Source organism: Manacus candei, unplaced genomic scaffold, assembly GCF_025592945.1.
Source record: "Manacus candei isolate 608988 ecotype Guabito, Panama unplaced genomic scaffold, ASM2559294v1 h1tg000046l, whole genome shotgun sequence".
Lineage (NCBI taxonomy): Eukaryota > Metazoa > Chordata > Aves > Passeriformes > Pipridae > Manacus > Manacus candei.
The window spans coordinates 6,996,303-7,023,941 of record NW_026138094.1 but is presented as its reverse complement, the minus strand read 5'-3'; the positions used below and the strand labels follow the sequence as shown (position 1 = coordinate 7,023,941).

At 42.1% G+C, this 27,639-nt stretch overlaps 1 protein-coding gene across 1 annotated transcript in view; it reads left to right on the top strand.

Moving 5' to 3' along the window:
• Window positions 1-26,387, top strand: part of HDGFL3 (HDGF like 3) — a 37,548-nt gene extending 11,161 nt beyond the window's left edge. Inside the window, exons 2-6 of the mRNA XM_051796653.1 lie at window positions 11,299-11,375; window positions 14,536-14,674; window positions 15,982-16,140; window positions 17,684-17,830; window positions 25,105-26,387. Of these exons, the coding sequence (XP_051652613.1) occupies window positions 11,299-11,375; window positions 14,536-14,674; window positions 15,982-16,140; window positions 17,684-17,830; window positions 25,105-25,110 (528 nt within the window). The 3' untranslated portion in view covers window positions 25,111-26,387. The remainder of the gene's footprint in view (window positions 1-11,298; window positions 11,376-14,535; window positions 14,675-15,981; window positions 16,141-17,683; window positions 17,831-25,104) is intronic.
• The last annotated feature ends 1,252 nt before the right edge of the window (window positions 26,388-27,639 follow it).

Sequence of the window (27,639 nt, the reverse complement as noted above, 5' to 3'; positions counted from 1 at the left end):
TTGTTTTTAAGGTAGTGGGTCAGTTTTGTGAACAGAATTTTTGAATTGGTACTTCTGGTAAAATGACAAGAACTCCTTGTTAAAAGATGAAAACAGATTAGAGAAGATATGTTTGTCAGACGGGGCTTTTCAGCATTAAAATGCTGTGAATGTTTTCTCCTTATCTTTTAGAAGATGCTTTATGCCATCTCCTGCCTTACAAATGAATGGATTCACCTGTGTATATAATTGCCATGTTATTGTGCTGGCTGGGATCTGATCATACAAAGACAATGGCTTTGTTTATGCTGCCAAACTGTATGCCCAGCTGTGCTTGCATGATCAAGCCTCTAGCTGTTAACTTTCTAGAAGCCCATAATAATAAAGATTTTAGTGGCAATATGTTCAGAAGAAATGCCAGCTTCTTTAGCAGATGTGGGAGCAAAAAGAACAATTTTTTACTGAGAAGTTTATACTTTTTCTGAAACATTTGCTGCTGGATGATGGTGTTAGTTTACTTGTTTGTCAAATGTCAGCAATGCAGCAACCTGGTATAATGAGAGGGGTGTCAGAGTGGGTGCCAAGGCAGATTTATTGAAAAGGATGACATTGTGAGTGCCACATGTGAGGCTGAATTGAGGATCTTGACAGGTAAAAACAGTGTGAGCTAAAACTCTTTGGTTGTGGAGCATGGATTGGACACATCATGTGTCATCACCAGTGCATTAAAAAGTAAAGGCAAGTGACAGAATTAAAATTTTGAATACTGACTGAAAGGCTTTTGGTTGGGTTTGTGAGGTGTATATAAACACTCAGTCTGGATACCAAGATAAATGTATATGTGCAGTGTTCCCTAATGTTCTTTCTAGCTCCAGATATGTGTATCACTAACCAAGTCCTCTTTTATTTCTAATTGTCTTTTCCCATTGATTTGCACAATATGGGTTGCTTTTTAAAACAAAATGGTAACCTTTTAAAACATGCTCAGTATGGAGGCCATTCCTGATTCATAGGTGAAGTGTTTTAAAGATTTAATATTAATGTATGTGGGAAAATAGCTAGTACAGTTCCACATGTGTAATTTGTTCCTTGACAGTCTGTATCCTTAAAATTAATCTTTTGGTTGTCTCTTCAGGTCTGGTGTAGAAATGAGAAACAGTGATGGCCAGAAGTCTTTGGTCTTGTATAGAGAAGGGAAGTTAGAGAAAATCAGAGGAAGAAAGAAGATTCTGGAGTAAACTTTGTAACATCTGTAACGTAACTGCAGCTCAGTTACTAGATTTTGTAGGTCATTTGTGATCGTGGCAACTCAATATTCTGAGAGGTTATTTGAGAGTAATAAAAACCAGTTACATATACACCATATATCTCTTCAACTTAACATACTGGATGGGAAGGATGTTAAAAAGTAACTTTTCATTCTACAAGTATACAAACACGCAGGCAACTTCAAGCCCATGATTAATCCATGTGAATTAAAAGAGAGTACTCACATGCCTGAAACTCATATTTAGAGGTTTTGATGTAAAATACATTCTTTATAATAATGGGCTGCCACCCTAGCAAATCTGGTCACTACCATATTGATGTATTCATCTTGTCTCTGACATTAATGCCACTTACATCTCTAAAAATACATCTTATTGTCTTTCATGTTTTCATTTGAGTTATTTTTTTCCTAACATGGTTTAGTAATTAGGGTTTAAGTTCATAGTTCTGCATGTACATAATGGAGTGCTTTGTATCTTTTAACATAAAGACTTTCATCCCTGCTTGAGATTTATATTTTTTTTTAGGAAAATGTTCATTTTAATAAATAAGTTTGTTAATCTTTTAGGGACTATCTAAGTAAATTTCAGGAACATTACATTTTGGGTCAAAACTAAATGAAAACTCTCATTCTGAGCTTTTGGAAGCAGAAAAACAGGCAGGTGGGGAGGGGTATGACTTGGCTTGGAAAAACTTGTTCCTGAGTCTCTTTAGGCAGACAGATTAAAATTCCTAAGAGTTTAACGTAGACTGAGGGACTTTGCAAAGAAGGTATTTGACACTGTAATGACAGCTCCTGGAAATCTGAGCAGAGGTTGAAAGGAAACCCAGTAAAAATATCGGAGTTGGGTCCAAGTGCTGCACAGAGACCACTGTGACTCCGTGAATCTCTTTTCATTGCACAGTTTTAGCAGCCCAGTTGACACAGGCAAAAGTTTCATCTTAGTCTTTGTGTTTAATTGATGGTTTGTGCTGTAGCTAAGGGTGTGGAGCAATGGAAGCAATTATTTACAGACAGTTGTTAGGTTTTTCGTGCCCATAAGACACTGAGCCTTTCTGCAGGTACAAGTTCGTGGTTTGTCAGCAGAGGAAACAGGAAAGCCTGCCTTTGCAAAATGATTGCAAATCACTCCATTTCATTGCCTTTGCAATTAGATTTCATTGCTTCTTGTTCCCCCCAGATTGAAACCGTGGTGTTGTTGGACGTGTTATTTGCATCACAACAAAATAATTGGCCTGTGTGTGGGTGATGCTCCATGATTAGACTTATCCCATAGCCCCAAAGCACAGACTGAGGCCTCTGCCCTGCTCAAGAGTCCCAGTCCACCACCTTCACTTGAGCTGTGATTTGGTGCTCTGGGCCTGCCTGTGCTTCTGCAGTCCCCAGCATCAGGCTGGAGTGTCACCTCCACCAGAGTTGGTGCCTGCAGAAGAACCTGTTTGTGTGGCTGCTGTGCTGTGTACACAGCTCAGCTGGTGCAGATGCCTGAGCCTGCACACAGGTGGGTAGGTAATAGGGTAAATTAGTTCATGATCCTGTGAGACAGAAGTTTATGTTTGAAGTAGTTGCTTAAATCCTGCAAATAGATGTTCTGGTGCGAACATATTAAGACCACGAGTCTTTATATTCTGTGGGTCCACAGAGAGCAGCATAATGAAGAGAAATACATGCTTGGCTGTGTCTCCATTCCCTCTAGAGGACTGGTAGGACACTTGTACTCTCATCTCTTCTGCTGCACCCAAACTCAGAGGGTTGCAGGACACTAAAAATATGTTTTCAGGGGACAAAAATGTTGTGTATTTTTCCCAGGTAACAGTAAGCATTTTTCATATGCAGGCACTTGTTCAGTGGCCAGGAGTGTTTCAGTCCCCTGATATATCCCTCAGCTGCAGCTGACAGTGAGAGAACAGGTCACAGAGGAGACAAGCAGGAAGGTTTTCTGTACCCAAAGGCCCAGATAATAGTGGAACCTCCAGAGTCTCCAGCTTGAATCCTCCCTAGCAGGAGCCCGTGGGCTGCAGCAGGTGAAGCACTTGTGAACACTGTTCCCTTCTTTGTGCATGTGTGTGTCCACCCTGTCCAAACTGGAGGGTGTGTTCTGGAACCTGCCATCTCCGTCGATCATGTTTCCTTACCCAAAACAATTTTAGCCACAAGCTGTAGTGTAGGGTTTTGTGTATTTTGTGGGAAACTGGACCAAATACTGCACAGGGAGGCTGTGCACTCTTCAGCCTGGAAATATTGTGTCGATCCTATCTTTTTTAACTGACTTTTTGGGGAAGTAAATTACATTGGAAAAGAAATGGTAAATTAAGCCAGCCAAGTCTAAGAGACTGCAATCTTCCAGAAATTTGCTTACCTTTTGGCTTTAAGTGTGCCAATATGAGTACAAGGACTAGCAACACTTCTTTTAATAAAAGCTTGGACAGTGGAACATGGAGCGTTCGATATGTGGAACAAATGAGCCTCAAGTATAAATTTGCCTGTGTGTAGTTGACCAAACGTCAACACTCTAGGCCAGCTGCATCTGATTGAAAAGGTTTTGATCAAGTTAACTGGCCAAAAAATCCCGCCTCATGAATATAACATTCTTAAAAACAAACAAAATCAATGAAATAGTAAAATTCTAGTGTAAATATTGGAAGGCCAAAAAATATTCTGCAATCTAAAGAGTTCTTATGCCATCCATCCACTTCTTCTAGCAGATGAGATGCAGAAGGTGGCAGGGTTTATCTCAGCACTTTGGGGAGGAAGATGATATGACTTTTCATGTCCCTTTGGCTTATAAGAAGAGAGTGACAGGACAGAAACACGTTTGTGAATGTCCAGTCCCTAAAATTTCTCATTTATTGATGTCTTTAATGGTTAATTAATTTTTATTTGCTGTATATCTTCCAAACACATTTTTATGTGCATTTCTTGCACACTTGTATATTTCAAGACAAAAATATTTGTGCTAAGATGCTAAAGGATAACCAAATTTTGTCATCAGAAACTGCTTTCATTTGGTGTTAGTGAGCTCACTCTGGTTTGCTTGAGTGGACAAATATTGCAAACAGTATTTTGATATCTGAGAAATAATTCAGACAAAGGAGAATCAAGCTTCACTGTGCTTAAAGGGAAGAAAAGTAAATGCTAAATGCCTCAGAACTGGCAATATTTGTTTAAAATAAACAACATCTCCCCACCTATACACAAATAAAAAGTAATTCTGCGAGCCATGAAACTTAAGAAGTTTATTTTTCTCTGGCTTGCCTTTATGTGGATTTCCTACAGTCTGATGTTTTGGTTGAGCCTGCACTGCAAGCTGTCTCTCAGCATATGGACTAGTCTGCCCATCTTCTGTTGGACAGCCTATTTATCACAAAACATGGGGAAACTTAATATCTCTTTGGCCTTTCTCCTTTTCTCTGGTTTGGCAAAATTGTCTGATGTGTCCCTGAGTTATTGCAGGTAAAAGTCAGACTGAGAATAGTGTGATCACATCCTTTTCTTTCCTTAGGGAACAGACCAGGAAAAAAAGAATCCCAGTGGTAGCACGATTGCTTCACTCACAGTGGCAGGGAAACACTTCGTTTGGAGAACATGGAGCATTTTTTGCAGCAGTCTGACTTTGGGGTGTGCTCCCTGGGAGGATTACAGTTTGGTAACCTGAAATGCAACTTGAAACAGAGCTTGAAATATGTGTTGCTAGTAATACCTCTCCTTTTAGCAGTGGACCTCAAGTGCTTTATAGGGAGAACAGTCCCATAGTCCCCGTTCATAAGAATGAGACTGAAGGGATGCAGTGATGAGGGCAAGGTCATCCCAGAGGCCAGTGGCAGAGATAGGACTAGTCTTTGTGTTCCCTGAGTCTCCTCCTCTGACAGTCTTCTGTCCACCAGCCCCAAAAGTGCACAGAGGACTTGAATCACGTGAATAGATCAGTTATCTACAAAGTCATGCATATAGATACCAGTCACGCAGAACTAAGCTTTGGCCCCATTTTCATATGGGAGATTAAAGCAGCTCTGCTGAAAGTGTATTTCAACTTTCTGTCTTAAAAATATGCTGCTAATTAGGGATGTAAAGGGGCTGAACTCAGCTGCAAGACTGCTGATCTTTGCTAGTGAGACACTGCTGCCAGCATTGTTTGGACTCCAACTAACCCTTCATTGTCTTCTATCTCGTTGAGGTCCTGAGCATGCACAGAGGAAAAAAAAAAAAAAAGGAGGATTGATGTCTTTATATTGTCATTTCTGGCTGTTTGTAGGATACCCTTCAGCCATTTTCAGCAGTGCTCAAAAGCATGCTCTGCTGTTTTTAATCTTGTTTTGCTTTTTGTTTTTGCTGGTGGCACTCTTCCATGCCCAGAGACTTTTTTAATTTTTACTTTTGTAGCTGTGCAATTCCACCTTATTAAGTTGGATTCTGCTTCTAGTCTCACTGTTCACAGGGTTATCTTTTTTAATGGGTGAAAAAGTGCATATGCCAGCATTCCACACTAGGAGTTCAGGTATGTGATGTACACTGGGGAGTTGTGCTCTGCTTCAAATATCAGCCCTGATAAATGAGAAAAAGTCAGCAGTCTCCAATCAGCTTTAGTTGGATTGCTCTTCAATTTAAGTGCTACAGAATTTGAGTCACAGTTTTTAGCTTGAAGCAGGTTGGAATTTTTTTATTTTTTTTTTTTTACATTTTGGGATCCTCTTGGGGGAAAAAAATTAATATTTTACATTTTGCAGAACAGTTTTTTAAATAATGGTTTAGAGAAAATACTGCCATACTGCTGACTTCCAGTAGCATTAGCTATTAAAAAGCGTATTAAATCCATTGGAATAAAAACGTTGCAGAAAAGCAAAATATCCTATTTTAATAATGGATTTTGAAGAGTATTGCTTTTATCCATCTAGAGTTCTGCTAATAAGCTAACTGCAAAAGATCAAGCTGCTTGCATGTGTTGGGCAATAATAAGCAACTTGAACCTCTTTCCAGCAAAAATACTATAGGCCTTTGCTCAACTGCTGTGCAGTGACTCCAGGGATTTCAGTGGGAGATACTGATCTCGGCAATGCCTCTGTGTGCTTTTGCCAATCAAAGGCATTTACAGTATGTCAAAACCATCAGTGATTACTGCTCTGCAGCTTTAATTCCCTCTTTTTGCAAAATAAAAGGACTTGTTCTTGCGGTTTCTGTGCCCACATAAGCATCTCTGCATGCTGATGTAAAGTTTTTCTTTTCTGTACATGGGGACCTGATCGGTATTTCTGCATAATACCCTTTTTATTTCAGTGTAAAATTCTGTTGGAACGTAACAGAACAGAGTCTGGTCTGAAAGCCACCCTTACAGCCTGGCATTCCTGCTCCTGAACAGCAGCTTATCCACAGCACAGAGATTTTGTGATGCCATTCAACATGACACCTGCTGCCCCTTCAAGTGGAAGGAGACACATCTGGAATGCCCTTCTGGCTTGGTGGGCAGAGCTGCCCCTTCCTCCACTGCTGCAGTAACATCAGCCTCCCCAGAAAGCTGCTGTGCCCAGAACAGCAGAGACAAAGCCCTGCCGGTTTCTCCGTGTCTCAGAGAGACATGTTTCCCATTTTGCAGGGAATGTAGAGCTCTGCAGAGCAGAAAACCCGGGAGGGGGTGCAGCTTCCTCTGTTTCTGCACCAGCCCTCCCAGGGAGCTCCTCCGCCTGTCAGGAATATGCCACGTTATCCCACAGGCAGGCACGGGGATGATTTGTGCTTCTGGGAGTCACTGCTGTCCTTCTCGCTGGGCTATGGCTCTGCAGCGCCAGTCCAGCCCACCCAGCCAGCGCCTCTCTCCCCAGGGTCCTTAACCTCATGGCAACCGAGAAGGGAGCGGTGCAATGTGAGTGCTGCCAAACCCAGCCCGTGACAGCCAGCGGGAAATACTCCCTGAGAAGTCAGCAATTACTCAGCACCACCGAGAGCAAAATATTCGGGCTGCATATACATCCTAGCCTGTAAGCTGTGATGTAAGGATCCTGAAGGATTTCTTGCTTGCATGCTGGTAGACCCTAGCAACACCATTTGATAAAGCCCTGCTCTGACTTGAGAGGTCCAGTGAATTTTCTGTTCTGTGTTCTTGACCCTAGAAGCCTGGCATTTGTTTACTGAAAAAAAAAAAAAAAAAAAAAACCAACAAAAAAACCCCCACAGTTACATCTTTAACGCTGCTGCTTGGTTGGCAAACAAATGCTGGGCAGTGCAGCTCTGCTGAGGTTGTGCAAAAAGAAAGCAATTGTTATTCATTAAGCAGATGACAGCAACGGGAGCTAAGGGGATAAAACTCGAAATCTGAAACCACCTGCTTTAATTTTAGCCATAATTGAAGCGGCTGCCCGTGGTGTGGCTGATGCACGTATCAGATTTGCACGCCATGCGCTGCTCTCGCTGATTTCTGTGGCAGCTCCAGCCCACTGTCTGCTCTGGTTCAGGAGGGGAGGGAGCTCCTGTTTGATTGCAGGTTATAACGGGTACTTTAGAATCTGTTTGTTTCCTTCCAGGAGCAAAATGCAGTCGCAGTCTGATCTCTGATAGACAGATGCTTTAGTCATTAGTGAGGTTTCTGTGACTGCAACACTGTGTCCTAGTATGGGTGCACTTCTCTCTTTTGTTCCTGGTTTGAAGCAGCGATGCTTTCCTTGCTCTTGTGCTCATGCGCTCGCTCTCTTTCTCTCTCCCTCCTCCTTCTCTCTGTCTGTCTTTGATCTTGCTGATATGGGGGAAAATATTGGATCCAAATCTGCAGCATATTTAACCAAAACATCTTGTAGAATGGGAATAAATTGTGACTGAGTGCAGCACCAAGAGGCTGCAGTATGGTTGCTTGTACTGCTTGCTTTCTGCTACAACAAAGCAGCAGCAATCATCTTGGAGTGCTGGGGTTGTTCTGCAGCTAAACAAGCACTTAGGGACTTCACATTCACAGAGGGCTAAGGTGGCTTCTCTGGGAATGGGTGGACTGTACAAAGCTCTCCTCTCAGTCTCTAATGCAGGGATTTGCCTGAAACAGGTAAAAAGGAAAGAGATCTTTCCTAATGGCAGAGAGGGTCTCATCCTTCACTAAAGTCCCTGGAGTTTTTGCCACAGAGCTAAATGGTCCTAAGATAACACCATTACTCCATTTCCAACCTTGTCACAGTACTAGCGACTTAAGCTTGAGAGCTGGGCAGCTCACAACAGCATCAGTGAAGGCAGGAAAAATCTTGACCTCAGCTGGAAAATGAAATGTTAGAGTGGGAGCAGTAACAGTTTATCTTTGAGCTGTTTAGTGCAGATTTATACTGCATGTATTTGTATGTGTATGCCAACTCTCAAAAGCTATGAAAAGCTTTTTTATGGTTTCCTGTGATGAGACGTAGTCAGAGGGGATACTTGGATGAATAAAGAAATATACCGAGAAGGTGAGCTACGTGACAGATGTATGTGCTGTCCTTTGTTGATTTGGTGCTGCTCCTTAGTATTAAGTGCTGGGAATAAGACAGGAGGCTTAACTCCACTTGGGATATCACTTAGGAGAAGATCCTCACTGCTCTGGAGCATAGCACGTTGTGTGATGTAAGATCCCCATTGCCTTCTGATCAGCATTCCCTACTAAGCATGTCTTCATTCCTCCCCTTTACTGATCATTTACAGCTGTTCACTTTATTTCATGAGAAATTCTGAAAGGGCTGAGGCAGTAACTGGACTGTGCTGCTCTGTAATTCAGCCCAGAGCTGGCACCGTGTTTCAAGTGGCCAAATGAGATTTGCACTCAAGTCCCAGCAGACAGTGTTCATCTCAGTCAAAGGAGTCCACATTTTTCTGGTATCTGGTATCTGGATATCTTCTTGTTGTAATAAAGAGGAGGATGTTTATGGCATCCAGACACTAGAGGTGTGTTACCCCTCTACTTGGTAAACTGCCAGCACAGCCTGTTTTGGTCTGACACATAGATACTTCCATCTTTCAGGAGGCATGAAATGTTTTGCAGAGTGGGACATGTTGGTGTTTTTCCCCTGCGGTCTTTTTATCACTCTTATAGTCTAATACCTGTATGTAAATCATGAAATAGTGAGCAAATAGCAGCATTATGGGCACTTACTTAAAAGACAACTAGCTAATGTCAGAAAATGTTGAGCTCTAAAATAGTATCTTTGACAGTCTTTCCTCCATGTAGTCCGGATGATGAAGAGGACACCAAAAAGCCTGTCATATTGTTTCAGTTCCTTCTTAAACACAGCTGAGCTAAAAGTGAATGCATGCATTCATCTTCCACCAACAGGTATCTTCCTTCAATGTGCATTTAAATAATAGATTCTCTTTTTATTTATCAATTGATTAACTTTGCTAGGTAGAAGAAGTTGGGTAACTGGTGTGCCTGCAAGGCATGTGACACCTCTGACCATCACAGGCTGTCTGTCTCCTGCAGACTGTGCCAGGCAGTGAGTGCATGGTGACACATTGCCCAGTGTGCCAGAGCTCCACCATCCACACCCCTGAGTTGTGCCACAGGAAAGAGACCAGGGAATGGTTTGGAAGTGCTCTTAGATCCTCTGATTTTGATGAGGCTTCTGAGAATGCCCCACATAGACCTAAAAGATAGGCATCAATCTCTTTTGCAGAAAGGAGTCCAGTTCCACATGTGGCTCTCGTTTCTCCATCCCCAAGGAGTGTCCTTGCAGAAAGACCAAAAGGATTTGAATTCTTGCGAAAGCTCATACTCCTTTGAGAGCTACGTAGCCAGCAGATGCTTTACAGTGAAAGAGAACATCCTTTGAAAACAATCTGTTGCTTATTAATCAACAAGACATCAGTGTTTGGGGTCCTTCAGCAACAAAAGAGAAGGAAAGCACATGTGGGCCTGGCCTCTTGAGTGAAAACATGCAGGTTCCATCCCTGTGCGCTGCTGAGGAGCAGATTTTGTGTAGCATTGTTATGTCAGTACTTTGCTCTCAGTTGCAGTGACATTTGGTAGGATTTGATATGCTTATTTTGAGACTGAGTTGCCTTATACCAGGCAGCAAACCATTCACCTGCTCACTGGTGCTGCCCTATGGATATCTAGATTCATTAGGATCTCTTTTAGCCAGGGAGTTCTCGGGACACTTAATTTCATACACCCACATATGCTCAGAAGTGCCATTTCTGAGGAGGCAGGCTCTTAGATCTTACTTAAAGCTGTGTTGTGTTTCTGGTTTATGTGGGTAGGCACCTGGACTCTCTTATTTCTATTTCAGAGGACTGCAAAATTAGATGTGGACAAGAATAAGTCTTGGGCCTCACCTCCTGCCTCACAACCGACACTCTCACTCAGACATCAGGAGAAGGTGTCAGGGCACTGCTCAGCCTGAGGAGTTTGTCCTAATACCAACTATATCTCAGGAGAACACCCTCACCCTCCCTCTCTTCACTTCTCTGCAGCTGTATCTTGAGAAATATGAGGCCAGGGATAAAATGTGAGAGAAGAGATAGAGTACAGAGGGGCACGGTGACCAAAAACAGTTATCAGGATGCTGCAGGGCAAGAAGAGTCCCTGGCCCAACTCCCTGGCATGCATTATGCATTTTACACTCTGTGCCACCATCATCACAGGGAAGAACCACTGAGAGATTGTCCAGTTTTCCAGCTGCAGAGTCTCAGAGATACCATCTGTTCTCCATTTGTTGCAGAAGTTATTGGGGTGGCTGTGTGAGACAGGCAGGATTACCCTCTGAGCTTCAGTGCCTTTGATGAGGCAGCATCTGAAGTTAACACTGAAATTAAGCAGACTTGGTTTTATTGCCCTCGTGTGTTATAATGCCCATGAAATCTTTAAAACTTTGTGCCTTCTCCTGGGTCTTCTGTTGTCTCCCTGTACTGTTTCAGTCATATGCTGACTTTATCTGACCTGTCTGCCTGAAAAACCAGCAGCTGTCTCCCCTTCCTCACCCCAGCACGCAGTGGGACCTCCCAGGGCTGCAGGATACCTGGGCCAGCACTTCCATGGCTTGGTAGGGATTCTTGGATGAAGGACATCACTTTTGGGAATAATCCTTTTTCCACTGCTTCCTGTCTTACAGATTGATGAACTCCCTGAAGGAGCTGTGAAACCTCCAGCAAATAAATACCCCATCTTCTTTTTTGGGACTCATGAAACGTAAGTGAATGAACATGATTTTTCCTTTGAAAATGTCTTCTTCCGCTGCAGATAACATCATCTCTACTGATTTTATTGGAACAAATCCTGACAGAAGCCATTGGGAGCCTAGAGATAGGTCCTCTGAGCCCAACACATTTGTGTTAAATGGAAGTGAAACCTGAAAGTAGATGGGAATGCTGCTGCCTGTGTGGTGTACCATGGTGCAGGCATAAAAGCCTGTGTTGCCTGTAAAGAAATGTAGTGGCATGAATTTATTAAAGGGTCATCTGAGCTCAGAGCCAGGGGCAAAAGTTTTTTACTTGGATGTCCATGATAGCAGAAATCAAGCTGTTGTATTTGGACATGTTTGAGTTCGTGTCCTGTGTGAGAACTCGCTCGGTGGTTTGTGATATGAAAGGAAGCAGACCCTGGAGTCTTACGCAGCCCTCACAGAGCTTTAAAATATGTGCATTCCTGGGAGGTTTGTGCTGGGGATATTGTAGGATGGAGCTCACAGGAGTGATAGAAGAACTGAGCTGGCTGAGCTCGTAGGGAACAAAAGGAATCAGAACACAGGAGGTAAGTTAGGTCTTGTAGTAATTGCTACAAAGTACAGAGTTTCAAGATTATAATGTACGTGTCTCTACACTATATCTGAGGTAGGTAAAAAAATTATCACAGTTTCCATTTTGCATGGAATACTTTAGTTTTAAAACTTTTCCTTCCCCATCTGCAGGGAACATTTTTTCTAGAATTCCTTTAAAACTGGAAAAAATGAAGTTCTGATATTTTAGTTTGAGAGGCTTGAAGCTGTGTTAAAAATTCATTGTTTATTTTTGAATTTTATTTTTTCCAGAACATGATAAGCCCCATATCTCATAGATCACATTTTATTTAAAAAAGATCTTTAAAGACCATTTCTGCTTAATAAACCTCATAATAGCCTCTCTACTTAAAATATTTCTTCCAATTGCTGAAATGAAACAAATTGATATTTTGATATATTGTGGTCTACTACTACTGTCACAAAATAATCTGAAAAGAATGCAGTTCAAATAAACTTATGATGCTTTCAAATCAGAAACCAAAATGTAATTATTTTTTGAATGGAAACATCATTCTTGAGAAACATTTTAAGAGAAAAATTCTGACCACTTTTGTTCTGAAGCAGAAAAGCAGTTTGTAGTTACTACCTTAATAATTTAAAAAGCCTAACTGTTAAAAATGAGCTGTAGATTGCAGCTCCTTAGTTTTATAGCAGAGCAGTGGAAACTTATACTCTCCCAGTGGCAACAAATGTATTTCAAACAAAGATGTAGACAGTTTTTCAGTGTTTACTGTACATAAAAGGCAGTGGAAACATTTCCATACATTACTTTTGAGCTAAATTAAGGTAGCTCATGGTAAGTTTCATACAGTTTTCCTTTGTTATTTGTGTTAGAACAGTTTGTATGTATTTTTGACAACAAGGAGACATCTCCTAGTATTAGAAAAAACGTAGATAATTTATTCAGATCCCTTGCTCTACTGTAGTTTGGAAATCACTGTTTGGCTTTCAGGTAGAAATGTATTCTTGGTTTTGTAGTTATAAAATTGAGATATTTCTCAATGAGCCAAATAAGTGTGGATCCCATGCTCATGTGGAGTTAGAAGAAAGTTCTTTCCTCAGGGACTTGTCATCTGATACCTTTAGCAACCAGTTGGCTCTGCACTGGCAAACTTCTTGGCCAGTGGGATGATTTAAGTGAGTGGAACTTTACACATTCATAAATGCTGGGCATAAATCAGGCATTAATCAGAAATAATGTTTACAGCAAGGAGAAATATGCCCCTGTGAATAAGATATTAGACTGAGACTGAAGATAGCTGGTTTTTCCTCTGTACTCTGATCTCAGTTTGAGTTTGACCTTGGGCAAACCCCTGTACCTCAGAAGTCCATCTGCAAAAAAGGGCAACTTCCTAACTTCGTGGTGAGGCTACAACAATAAATGTGTTGTACGTGGTGGAGCTCTGCAATCCCATGGTAATGGAGACCAGAGAGTTAATGTTAATTGCAAAGATCATCAGGAAAGTAGGACAGTGATTATAGTGAAGGACACTGGGACTTGCTCAGCTCCAGTCATTGATGACACAGAATCTTCCACGTGGGAATAAAGGGGTCTTTTTGCCATCACTGTTTTAATTTAACTTGTGATTACCCACCTCAATACCGTGATACAGAATACAGTAGATGCAGATATCCAACAAAAAGAAAGTCATGCTTCCTTCAATTTTATAGAAGAAGTTAGAATTTTACTGTAACATATGTAGAAAAAGCAGGATAAATCATCACTTTGCTTTCTTTTTTTTTTTCCCTTGGTAATTTTTTTCTTCCCTGCATTGTGGTGCCTTTGCCTGAAATTAGTTGGCCCAGTGCATAGCTGACTTAGGCAGCAGCAGAGCACAAAATCCCTCCTTTGCTGTGTTGTCTAAAAAACTATTTGGCCACAAGCACCCTGTGTGTCTCATTGTTTCCTTCTATTACTCATCTGTCTATATTAATCCATTGTTTTTTGTCTTATAGGAAATCATAAGATTTTTGGAAAAGAACATTTTTATTGTGTTTTCACAGGGTTTAGTATGTGGGGGGCTTATTCCAAAAAAGAAGATCCCAGGCTTACTGGCAGTATAGATAATAATAAATGCCACTGCTTTTTCTGTTTTGGAGTACCAGGGATAAATTTTGGCCCATGGATCCTAGGCACACCTTACATGCTTTAACTGCTCACATGGCATTTTTAGGCCTTTGTCGGTTTGTAACACTAAGATTGGAAGTTTGGTCCTTTGCTATCGCAAGCAATTACGTCATATAATCCCTTTCATAAACTGTTCAAGTGCCAGTTCCCAGCAGTAGTTAGTATAATAAAGGAGACATGTTTTAGTTATTTCTAGAGATGATTTTGCTACAGCAAACATCAGGATGGTGAGCCAATCCATTAAATCAGTCTCACAGCAGTAGCTCAAAGCCAGTGTGATAAATAAATAAATAATTAAATAAACAAACAAATACATAAAACTGGAAAAGTAATTATGGAATGAGCAGAAGAATGGAGAAAACATTTGCACTGTTAACATTTTGATTTTTTTGAAGAGGAGGGTTTTCAATCCTTTTCTGAATGTTACCTTTGTTAAAATGCAGTGCGTTCCTGGGCCCCAAAGACCTTTTCCCATACAAAGAATATAAAGATAAGTTTGGGAAGTCGAACAAGCGAAAAGGATTTAATGAAGGCCTGTGGGAAATAGAAAACAACCCTGGAGTAAAGTTTACTGGATATCAGGTAAATGACTTTCACATCTACTCCTCCTTATCTTTCTTGTTTTCCTCTTTGAAGACTTCTTGTCAGTGTGAACATTGTATGAGTGATGTGGAAGGTCCTGGCTTTGGTGGAGCAAGAAAGTTTTACAGCTTTGGTAACCATGTAATGTAAGGACAACTACAGTCTCACATGCTGTGACAAATGGAACTTTAATCATACTGCAGAGCCCTTTGCTTTCTGTGATATTCTGGGCTGGTGAAGTGGAAAATTCTGCAGCAGATTCAGTTGAATTAAAAACAAAAGGTTTTATTTACTCCAGTATAAACATGAATAATTTCTGACTTCTTCTTTCTGTTGTTTATTTTTGTATCAGGCTTGGTGTATTTTACACAGACCTTAAGGTCACTGCACTTTTGATTTTTACATTGGTAATCTATAACATGTAGGACACAGCTGCCAAAGCTGAGGAGTGAGGAGGTGGAGGGTTAAGCTGCTGTTAGGAGACAGTTGCTGCTGTACAACAGCTCTCCCTGTTGGGTGTCCAGAGCAGAAAGCCAGTGAAGCTGGAGGGGGAGAAGAGTAGTCGGTGGGCTGTATAAAACCAAAGAACTTTTCTCATTAAAAAAATGTGGTACTTTGAAGGCAGAAATCACCTCCAAAAGAAGGCAAACACCTATTACATTATTATCACAAAACCTTACAAGCCAGAGATACAGACCACCTGCAGAAAAGCTGCTGCCCCTCTCAGTTCCTGTTTCATATTTTCAGCCCTACAGATGTTTTGCATACACTTGGGTATTTGAAAAAAAATCTAGTGAATAGTCTGTGGAAGATGGACTGTCAGAGAGTGCTCAGCCTTCTGGTCAGTGTTTGCTTTTTCAAAGCACAAAGATCTTGCCCTTTAGGGGATGTAACAAACATCTTCTCTCTTGAGTAAGTCTCTCCTATTGCAGACAAAGTCTAAAAGTTTCCATAGTTTTGCCCAAAGTTAAACATGCCAGGTCTCTCCTCTGAGCAGCCCCTAGTTCTCCAGCAAACACATTTTTGTTATCGGATCTTGTGTTTCCATGTAAACCCTTCAGAACATGCTATCCCAGAATCTGCATCTGATAACTGTGTTCAAGTGGTGGCTGAGAAAATTGCCTTTGCAGCCCATTTTCTTGATAATTGCAAGAATAACCTGAGCTCTTCCAGACTGTACTGATTGAAGTTTAAACTGTCCATTTCCAGTATTTCTATCTTCCATACAGAACAAAAATTAAGTAATAGATTTTAGCAATATTTTTGTTGTTTATGTTATTATTGTAATTGTTATTGTTATTTTAAAGGCAATTCAGCAACAGAGCTCATCAGAAACTGAAGGAGAAGGTGGAAATACAGCAGATGCCAGCAGTGAGGAGGAAGGTGATCGGGTAGAAGAGGATGGAAAAGGAAAAAGAAAGAATGAAAAAGCCGGCTCAAAACGGAAAAAATCCTACACTTCAAAGGTTATCTTCTGAGTTTTCCTATTGTTACCCATGTAACATATATACATATAGTTGTACTACTGTCCACCTCATGGCAATTTGTTCTACTTCAGCCTTTTGATTCCAGTACCATAACAGTGGTGTTCCAGTGGGCAAAATGCTCTTGCTTTTGTAGACAACCTTGGTGAGAGAGCAGTTTAAATACTCTACCCTGTTCTAATGCCCACACTCTGAGGAGGTGAAAGTATGGGAAGGAGTTCAGAAGGGCTGGAAAGAAAGCCCATGCAAAGATGGATTGGTAGGTTTAGACATTTTAGATAGGTCTTTCCCCACGAAGGAAAAAAAAGCCTTAGGAGTGTGCCTTAGGAGAGTTTCATGAGTTCAGGTCTAGTTCCTGTCTAGGAAAATTCAAGCTTCTTTCTCCCATCTCCAATGTGAGCACCCCAGCTTCTGAAAGATCTGGTAGGGTCAGATGTGCTAAACTGATCCTCTTGTAGCTGAGTGTAAAATACATCAATACAGGATACAGAATGGGAAGGAGGGAGCAGGGAGTAAGGTGCTCAATTTGTAGGTAAAAGACCTGCATTGTGATACCTGCCAGCACAGTTAGTGTCCAAATAGCAACATAGATCAGGAAGCTACGAGTGTGTGTCTGCCTCACAATGGCTCGTGAAGGTACTCACCTGAGTAGTGACACCTTTGGGTTCAGACAGACCTCTTACATGTCACCTGGGTGAAAGGGAGCAACACTATAGTTACTTCCTCTGGTTCTATGTGTGCCTCCAGGTCTGTACTTGACTTAAAAAATTGTGGGAAGTGTGGCTCATGTTACTCTTTTCTGAAAGTGAAAACTAATTAAAATGAGAAGAATGAAGCAAACAATCTGATCCAGGCTCAATTTGGGGGAGAGCGTGAATTTTTGTGGTTCATCCACTGAACAAAATGTATTAAGTAATTTCACCCCCTTTGTATGTTTTACATTAGAAATTCAGGTCTGGTCTACCATCTTCTTTCCAGAAGACTCTGGGCAAACAGAGGATTAGGAAAATGGTGGCTTAATGCCACAATTTATCCTTTTGTACTGTAGAATTGCATAACATAAAGGGAGCAGAAAAGATGTATTGGCTCCACATGGCTTTAATGTTAATATATTAAAGCTGACAGCACTAAAAAAAGTATGGAAAGCAGCTCTGCTAATGTTATTCTCATTTTACATCTCTGTGTTTAATCAAAACTTTTGTCAGGCTGGCACCATCTGTTTCATTAACTAACAAAACCTACAGGTGACCCAACACTAATACCCAGCTCCTATTACTGTGTCTGTCTTTCAGTCAATTGAGCTGCCAACCTGTGCTGAACACACAGAATTTCTCCTTTTACTTTATTGATGGCAGTAACTCCAGCTACTTCACCTGAAAAATGCTTTTCACCCTGCTTGTCTTCCCCAATATTCACCTTGAACAGGGAACTGCATGATCAGACAGCATTTCACATACAGTTCAGAAGTGTCTTTCTATGTCTGAAGGTAAGTTTTTAATTTTAACTTTGTTGTTGATCATTTTAGAAATCCTCCAAGCAGTCACGGAAATCTCCTGGAGATGAAGATGATAAGGACTGCAAAGAGGAAGAAAATAAGAGCAGCTCTGATGCTGGGGACGCAGGCAATGACACAAGAAACACTTCTTCAGATTTGCAGAAAACCAGTGAAGGGGTAATCTTCTGTTAATGTCATTCACTTCCCATGCAGTTTGCTCCCGGGGGGCTTTGGAGCCAGGCTGACCTGTGCATACCATGTACCATCTTCTTGGGTTGCATTTCAGTGCTCAGAATGTGTCCAGAACAGAAACATGGGCCTGGTCCCTGCCCTGGTACAAATTTTTCTCTAGAGATATGACTGAATGAGAAAAGGTACTATAAGCATTATTTTTGTTCCAACACTTGCGCTGATGTCAGCTGAGAGGAGCTACTGAAAAACATGATCTGGAATGATGTAAAATTGATGTGAGAGCAGAATCAAACTGTTTGCATAATACATGTTGGCTCACTAGCAGGGGGAGCCTGCTTACCCTTTCCCAGTTGTTTAAAATTTGTGCAGTCCCACTGTGTTCTTCAGAATTCAGGAGGGTTCATGTGCACATTACAGGCTCTGCACACTGCAAGTTTCAGGGCAGATCCTGCCCCGAGCTCTGACCTTCCAAGGAGAGGATATACAGTCTGTTCCAGAGCAGCTTCATACAATCTCCTTGTGTGTTTGTATCAGTTGTGTGTTCTTATCAATATTATTTTGCTGTGACCACAACAACAGAAAGGAAGGCTGCTGAGCAGGGGGATTGTTATGGCGAGTGGTTAATTGTCAGCCACCTTTAACAACCCCTGCTATTTCTGAGCCTTTGAAGCAGCACAAGCCTCCCTGCTCCAGCACTCACAGCTCCAGCTCAGAACCAGTCCTTGTGCAGTTCCCATGCCAAGGCTCTGCCACGTGGCCGAGCAGCCGGGCCGGGCTGTCACAGGAGCTGAGTGACATGAATCCCCAGGTGTGAGAGGAGGCCAGCCAGCACAGGCTCTCATCTGACACTGCTGAGGTGCCTCAGCACCCAGCTGCGTGCTCAGCCTCAGCCCTTTCTCACAAAGCACAGCCTCTGGGGAGTTGCTGTTGTCTCCCACTAAAAGACTCCTCCCAGAGCTTCCTTTCCCCATGTCTCTCTGCAGTGCAGTGTATGTGTTTTGTGTCTCTTTGCTTTATAAAGACTTTGATAGGTGGCTCAGGGGATCAGGAGGATAGTGTTCCCTGTGCCTGTCCCATTCCCTATGAAGAAGCCACTGGCTTGAACCAGAGAGTGGCACAAGGAGACACTGCCCGGCTGTGCCCTCTCAGCCTCTGACCCACAGACTGTCAGAGGCTGGGGCTGGGGAGTGTGGTGAGCACGTAGTGCATGTGTAGCCCACATTCTGTGAACTCTGACACTTCATGTCTCACTCATTTGAGTGAGAAAACTGTTAGTAAAATCTGTCTGAGGTTACAAGAGGTTTGGGAGGGCCTGCTGTGTTTCCTGTATCTGTAGCAGTGACAGCAGTGAACTTCAGGCATGTTCTCCATGCAAGGATAAAATCCTTACTGAGTTAGGTCAGTCACAGACTGAGTGGCTAAAAAGTCACATAGGGTGTTGGCTTTGTGGCTGGTGACATTCATATAGCTCTTCTTTCTGTATGTGACATGTTTTTAACCATGGGGAGGTTGAGTCCAGCCTGCTAGAACATCGTGGTGCTTCTCAGGGTTTTCAGGATTGCAGATATTTTGGCCTCTGTGCTGAAATATCATCAACAGTCTGTGTCCTTCCTGCCAGCACCAACCCGCAGAAATACTCCCAGTCACCATTGTCATACCCATGTGGGGAAGGGCTCTGCTCTGACTTCTGCAACCCCAGCACTTGGCCTTGACCTCACCCTTGAACAATCAGTCTGTAACTAGGGGTTGGATGCTTTTAACATCATGGGAAAGGGGGAGTTCTAGTAGTATGGATTAAAGAGACATGGGGAGATGGTTTCATGGGCAGCTTGAGATAAAAGCACTAAGTTGCAAAGGATTCACATCCTGATCCATATATTTTACCTTGGGCATTTCTGCTGCAGAATCAGCATTTCACACGAGAATCTTCAGCATTTCATTGAGCTTTCGTCAGTAGTGCAGTTCTCTTTCAGGACCAGGAGGGGACACTCCATCTCCTCCTGCTCCTCAGAGCCAGACCAGGTGTCTTTTAGGAGGTGTGCTTTTATAGGACACGAGGCACTCAGGGAAAGAGTAATCAGATTTATTTTTCAACTGGTGTTAAACAGATGGTGTTGAACAGTGTGTCTGGATTGGTGGGGTACAGGGCCAGCTGTCCTGCAGCCACAGCCTGAGGGACACCCAGACTAGGGCTCTGCTGCAGGGCATTGAGCTCCTCCAGCCCACCACACTTGCACTTCTCTTCTGTAGAAAGGAAGGTCGAAAGAGACAAACACGTGCCTGCAGAGTTGGCATTTGGTCCTTTTGTTCACACATATGAATTCTGAAGAATGTCTGGTCTGCTAAAAGGCACCATCATAGACAAGATAATGGTCTCTTTAGAACCATTTAGCTTGTTATAAGAGCAGTGGACCAAGAGCACACGGTGTGAGGAAGATGGACCTCCTCCCCTGCAGTGCTCAGCACAGGAGCTGTGTACCCACCACTCTGCTCTTCCCAAATCCAGCCACGCCAGGGCCGTGTCTGTGGCCATGAGATGGCGCCAGGAACCTGCTGGAATGGGCACTGGGATGCAAACCTGCTCCCCCCGGGAAGGGGCTGGGGGCTGCCCAGCACACTAAGAGCCTGTTCAAAGTAAGTTGTAGAAAGGCACTATGAAGGCAAAGAGACAAGCAAAGCAAAAGTTCAGGGCCCTGAAGTGCTGCCCCTGGGCTGTGACTGCCTTTGGCTCCCAGCCCCTCAGACCATGCAAGAATTGCTGCAAGGAGACAAGCAGCTTTTCTCTTAATAATACTACTAATAATGAGGTAGTAGTTATCTTTTTTTGTGCCTGGACTGCAGGCTGAAGACACATCTCTCCTCAGATCAGACAGAATCTTGCCTTTTAATCACACTCTTACCCTCAGCATTATAGGGATCTTCTTGAAGGGCTAACGGCTGAAGCCAAATGATTGCAGAAGCATCTTCACCTATATTTTTTAATGAAATTTCTGACCTCCAGGTAGTAGAGGTGAGCTTGAAAATGTGAAGTGATGGCTTCCTAAAGACTCAAACCCAGAGCAAATAAAAGTACTTTCAAAGCTATTATATTTTTTCAGCCAATTTCATACTGTTCAAGGGCTCGACTTGTGGGGTTTTTTCTCCCTTGGGTTGACAAAGGTGCTTTCTTATCTCCATCCTTTAGTTTCCCAACTATTCTTTAGTACTACAGGTACCCTCTAAAAAGAGACATTACTTTCCTTGGTCCTTTCACTACCTGTTTCTCAAGCTCATTCCCTTGAGCTCTTTCCCTCACTGCTGCTCTTTGGCTGACTCCTTCCTGAGAAAGATGCAGAGCCTGAACCATGGGGCTAATCATCAAATATTAATTAACTGATAGTATATTAGCTAAGACAGCCCATCTCAGAGTTTGCTCAAGTCTTGAGTCACAGAATCTCCCCATAGCCATCCTCTGCTGTTAAATATAAATTGGTTTGGCTTTTTCAGGATACCACATAAACAGAATTTTCTGGTGGAAAGCTGTTCATGGCTCTGTGTTGTTTACTTTCTGTGGCATAAAATTGCTCATAAATGAGTGAATTCATGGCAGTAGACTTATATTCCACATTTAAATCTCTGGTGACTTGTGTCTTTGGTTTTTGGCTGGCATAGCTCTGAATCTTTCCAACTGAACACCTAAGTTCCTTTGTACTTTTACTCTCTGGATGCCCACACACTGATGTTTGAAAGCTGGCTGTGGTTCTGACCTAATTAGAGAGTGTCTGAACGTTGGAGTCAGCACACAGGGCATGTGGCACGTTTTCCTTGTGCTATTCAGTATTTTAGTTACAGTCTGGACAGCGTGTTGGTAAAGGAGGTGTTCTCATGGCGTACAGATGCATGTGGTTGCCTGTCAGGAGGTGAATGCTTTTGCTGAGTCTTTGAGAAATAATAGATTTGTTCGAAATTAAATATGTTTTTTTGCTCCTGGTACGGCCTGAATATTAAAGTGGGGTAAAGGACTGTGATCCTTTTACTCACACTGACAATCATTACTGAGTCAGTGGATCTATTTGCGGAGGTGACTGCCAGCATGAATAAGGGGATCAAAATCTGGTCCAAAATTACTGCCATCTGATACTATTGCAATTGGGAGAACATATTTAAAACAGCCTGTGTCCAGGCTTTTTTGTTGTGATGTTCTTGTGGGGTAGCAACAATCCCAGTTACTGCTGTGAAGGACAAGTGTAATGGTCAAACAGGCCAGAGAAGCACAGGTTCACTGTGTCCTTCTGATGTGGTTTTGAGATGTTTGGTTCCTTTACTCTTCTCCTTACTTGTTAAAAATAACATTGGTCAGGCTGCATAACAGGTTGGGGGGTTTATCAGCATTGAAAGCATAGGATTTAGGGCTCCATTCAATGTAAAAGCATTTCTGTGGGCATTTTTTTAAGAAATGGAAACAGAGTATGTATTTCTGTCTTTTTTTTTTTTCTGCAATATGAGGCCATTTAAAATCTACCCCTCAAAAAAAGATAACATTTGTAAAAATGTCTGACTATAGCACGGTAAAATTTCTATGTAAAAATCAAATAGTGGCATAGTCTCTTGTGTAAAGAGTTATGTCAACTGCTGCCTTCCAGTAGGTCAGGATAACAACACTGCTGGGTAAGGCCATGGGACATAACTCAGAGAAACATAAATGTCTGAATGCAAGTTGAGATTAAAGCAGCCAGCATAGATGAAATATTTGCAGCTCTGTGTACACTGAATTTTGTAACCATTTTAACCTCAAAACAACATAGAATAATTACAATTGTACAGAGCAAGTAAATAATTATCCTTCTACCCATCCAAGAAGAGTGTTTTAAAGTACAGGATGGTTGCCAGTCGCTGTTGAGGAAGGAATTTTCAATGCCAGAAAAAAACCACAGCAGTTAGTGGATTTTCTTTTATTCCCTGCACTGTGTTCTCTGTCCTACCATTTTATTGATGACAGAAATTTCTCACTCCACTCAGTCCTTCCCTGTGCTGTTTCCTTTGTGTGCAGTAGCACTGGTCAGCGCGGCATACGTTGTACCGTAGCTCAGAGTTAAGCTGAGAGACTTGTTCAAACAAAGATGATGAGAGCTGATCTGTTGCTGAAGAGAAGTGAAACCATGGAGACCATGGAAACTGCTCAGCTCTGCCGCATCCTCGCTCAGCGGCTGCGGCAGAGCCCGGCAGTGCTGCAGGGGAGGGGAAGGAGCGAGGGCCTGAGTGCTGCCCTGGGGGCTCTGCATCTGGGGACGGGAGACCTGCTGACTTCTGGGGCACCTGCCAGTGTGCCTGGGACACAAAATGTGTGTTATGCTGGAAGATGGCACTGGAAACTGTGAAAGCTTTTGTAGAAGGTGATTTGCATACCTGGCTCTTTGTTGTCCCTCCTGTGCCCCAACAGCCACATCTGTGAGACAGTGCGGAGGGGAAGTATTCATATTCCCAGCACCCCACCTTAAAGTGATGCCTACCCAAACTTCTGGCCTTAGCAGAGAGGGGAATTGTTGTTAATAAGTGCAAAGGTTTCATACTCCAAAAGGATGGCATTCTGTTCTGGATCCGAGAGTGATACTGTAGGGATGGACTGTTGTACCACCCATCCTGCCTGTCAGTGCTGGGCAGCAGCTGTCATTGAGAACTTTAGCAGAAGGCAGGGTTTGATTGACAACTCATGTGTAGCTGTTTTAATGGGTGTCCACATCTGAAGGCAAAGAAGCTGCAATGAACCCCTCCAAGCCACATCTCCAAAGCACCTGTAAGTATGATCTCACTGACTATGAAACAGGAGAGAGGTTAGTGGAGTGCAGTGCACTAGATGAGCAGCACGTGATTACACCTTTTGGGGGAGGCAGGTCTCAGGCAGTTCCTGTAAATCATCACTCCATGCCTGAGCATTTTATAATAACCCCTGATCATGTGTCATTAGTCAGGATGTACCAGGACCTCCCACACGGAAAGGGCAGATTTCCACTACTTACTGTTCACAAACAACTTATAGGAGGGAAGGACTGGACTGAGCAAACACAGCCCTGAGCTCAGAGGTACAGCAACCAGATCAGGATCCCAGAGTGCCAACATGGCACTTGAATGTTCTCATCCTCTTAGACAAGAGAAGCAAGATAGACAAGTCTGCTATCACCGTGGCATCACACACAGCAGGTATGATGGACTAGAGCAGGAGAGAGCTTAGGCAGCAAACAGCTAGTGGAGGGATGTTAAAATGCCTTATTTTCATATCCTCCTCAGGATCCTGTGCAAAATGAAAATTCCATCATCCACAGTGGATTTAACCTGTACCCCCCCACACACACTTATTCCTTGATGCTGATTTTTTTCCTTGGTTGATCACACCAAATCCAGTACCAATCCCTTCATGCTGCTCATGTGTGGTGTTTCTTTCCATGCATCAGGGTGTGGGTGGACAAGCATTCACGCTCTGAATTCTTTACAAAGGAGAAGGGATGCTTTGGCCAGGGCTGGGTAGTCATGGCACACTGCATGGTGTCATGTTGCTGGGCTAAAGTAGTGTATCCCAGTGCCAGCAGGTGAGCTTTGCCCTCTCTGTTTAATATGAGGAAGCCAAGACTTGTAGACACTTGCCATGATCACATGAGGACATTCTGATCCTGATCCCATTAATGTCAGGGAAAGCAAGAGCTGACCTTGACTCAACCATGGAAGTGGGAGCTTCTTCCTTTTCTGTCATCACCTTACAGTGAACTCAAGCCAAACTATTTCCTTTTCAGAAGCAACATTTGGATCCCTTAGTGATCAAAACCTTTTATCTTTCCTCATGCTTGCTAAGTGTTCATGTATTGGAACAAGAGGGTGTTCTCGTGGCTGGGCATCCAGGAATGCAGCAGTGCCTGAGCTGCTGCACAAAGTCCATCAGTGATTTAGTGCAGTGGAAAAAAGCAAAATTTGGTTGTGCCTGAAGTGTGCTACAAGATTTGTAATGGAGTCATTGGGGAAACAAAAGCCCGCCCACATATATCACTGGAGCTGCTTATTTGAGTAAAGCCCTAAATGTTTACTTTTAAACTGTGTTCTTTAATATTTTGTAGTGGTAGTTGATGTAGCATAAGCAGCTTTCTAGGAAAAAATCTGTATGAACAGATCAGGTGGTTACTTGTACCTGTTACTTTCAAGTGTGTGAGTAAGATGTTAATTGTATCAAGTTTGTTGCAGCATGTTATTTCTTACATTAAATGTGATTTTTTTTCCCTCTCTCTCTCTTTCAGACTTAACCAACATAATGACTGCTGAATATTAAGGGAAAACACAAGAAGGTTACATGTTTGGTTGTCTAATATTCTTGGATTTGATATGAGTCACCACATCTGTTCATTAGTACCATCAACAGCATCCCAGTTTGTATGCACATTATTCACATTCCTATCTGTTGTGTTTGCAGAAATGACATTTTTACCCTTTTTTCTAAGGGTTACTTTTTGATTTTCATATTATTTGGTTGCATGAAGTTGCCCTTTACCAGTGGCTGAGGTTTATGAAGATATCGCATACTTGAACACATTTTACATTCCTTTTCTAGACAGAAAAGGCGTAATTCCAAATTATATCATTCTAAATCAGTGTTTTTTAAACACGACTAAATCTTAGAAATTAGTCCCCTCCATACGATGCTACAATATCTTCCACGTACAAACATAATTTTAAATTCCCCTATATCCATTCTTTCTTGAGTTCTGATCAGTTTACAACATAAAAGAAAAATTCTTCAGTTGAGGTCACCGCCAAGTTCAATAATGTAATAAAATACCTTTCCTTATTAGAAGTACCTAGCTAGTTATACTCTTAATACTTCTCCGAACCATGATGTAATGTACACTATCTGACTTAGTTCCTATATGTGGAGTTAGTGAAAGTCTTTTTGTGTTTCTTTAGATTAATACAAGGATTTTTTCCAATGCCAACACAATTTGAAATCATTCATTTGGATGCTTTCCATTTTTAAGCTTACTGTGATATAGAACCCTATGGGAAACCAAAACAAAACATCAATTTTAAATAACGAAAGGCTTAAAAAAGGATGCTGTCATTCTGGCTTTTTTTTTCCTTTTGGAAATAGAACTAGACTAGTAAGTAAGCATTCCAAATCCATTACTCTGTGTACATTATTGTTGCTATTGTGATAATAGAGATTTTTATTTATTTTTATGCCAGCTTTTATTGTGAAAACATATTTAGTCTGGTTTTATCAATCCTTGTTATGCTTGTCCTTGGAACATCTTTTGCGTATTCAAGGTTTGTAGTTGATGAGTTTACTGTAAAAAACTAAAAAAAAAAAAAAAAACCACAGGGAAAAAAAAAACAACAAAAAAAACCACAAAACAAAAAGGAAACAAAAAAATGTATTGTTTTTACAGAATAAATTTATTGGAATGTGTATTGGGAGTAAGGTTTGAGGTTGTAAGCAACTAAGTTAGCGTCATATTTGGCTTCATACGTGTAATAATGTGAGGTATTAATGTAAGTCAAGTATTAAAGCAAAACATTCTGTTAACATGAGTTGACCATAATAGATACAAGTGCAGGTGAGATCTTTTATTTTTTCTGTACTTTGCCTTTTCTGGATAACGGGAGGTCATTAAATTCACCTTGAATGTATTCAAAGTTTCTTTAAAATCATCAGAAGTAACATCGGAGGTTCAAATACCTGTTCATGAGGCAGCATGTCCTGTGACAGCCTGACAGCTCTGGGTTTGTTTCCCTGGGAGGATGGACTGGGATGGAGCCATCCCAAAGTCTAGTGCCCATGGAAGGAGCCCGCAGCAGGGATGCTGGGTGCCTACAAGCCTTGCCTGAGATGTGCTGTGGTTGTTTTGGGCCTGTCCCTTTGGCTGGAGGTGTAAAACCTGTAAAGCCTCTCCTCTGAGCACTGCTGGGAACTGCATCACAGCCTTCAGCAGGAGACTGTCACAGCCTGGATTTCTCAGTGCTCTGAAGGTCCCCTCGTGCAGGGGGCAGCACACAGGCACATGAACTGATGCTTTCTTGTTACTGATTAGGTTTGGAAAGAAAACTAAAATTCTTTCAGTCAAAAAACCCAGAAGTCAACATCCTAAAATAAAGTGTTTCCAGTTAAAATGGATCAGCTAATTTCATCTGTGAGAAAGGCACTAGGTGTACTGCTTTTAATATAAACACACATAGGAGGCATAGAAATAGCTGGTAATTGCAAACAGAAACATAAGCTGCCCAAGCCAAGGTCACTGTGTTTGCTGCTGCTTGTTTATGACCCAGCAGCAATAGCAAAAGTAGCTGCAGAGAACACAGCCAAAACCCCTCCTCTCTGAAAATGCACATACTGTGTGAGCCCAGGGGTTCACGGGCCTGAGCCCTCCGTGCCCAGCCCACAGGTGCTGGTGAGCAGTCCTTGCAGAGGCGAATCCTTAAGAGAATTAACAAAACCATATGATTTGCTTATCATATATGGAGTCCTACCATAACAGTTGATTGCTTCTTAAAAGATTTCTTGGGATTTTTAACAAGGCTGACCCACAAGACATACTTTTTGACAAATAAAACGTGTGCATGTGACAGAGTTATGTATGTTAATTTTTCACGCTTCGCAATGCTGACCTTCATGTTCCGCAGTAGCTGTGCAGGGACTGCTGGCACTGCTGTTCTTCTGCGTGCGGAGGCTAAACACTGACATCATTATTATTATTTAACTTCATGCAGTATTTCTAAAACTGTCAAAGCAGCTTACTTAAAAATAGCTGTGGGAACTGGCAATCCACTGCCACGCAAAG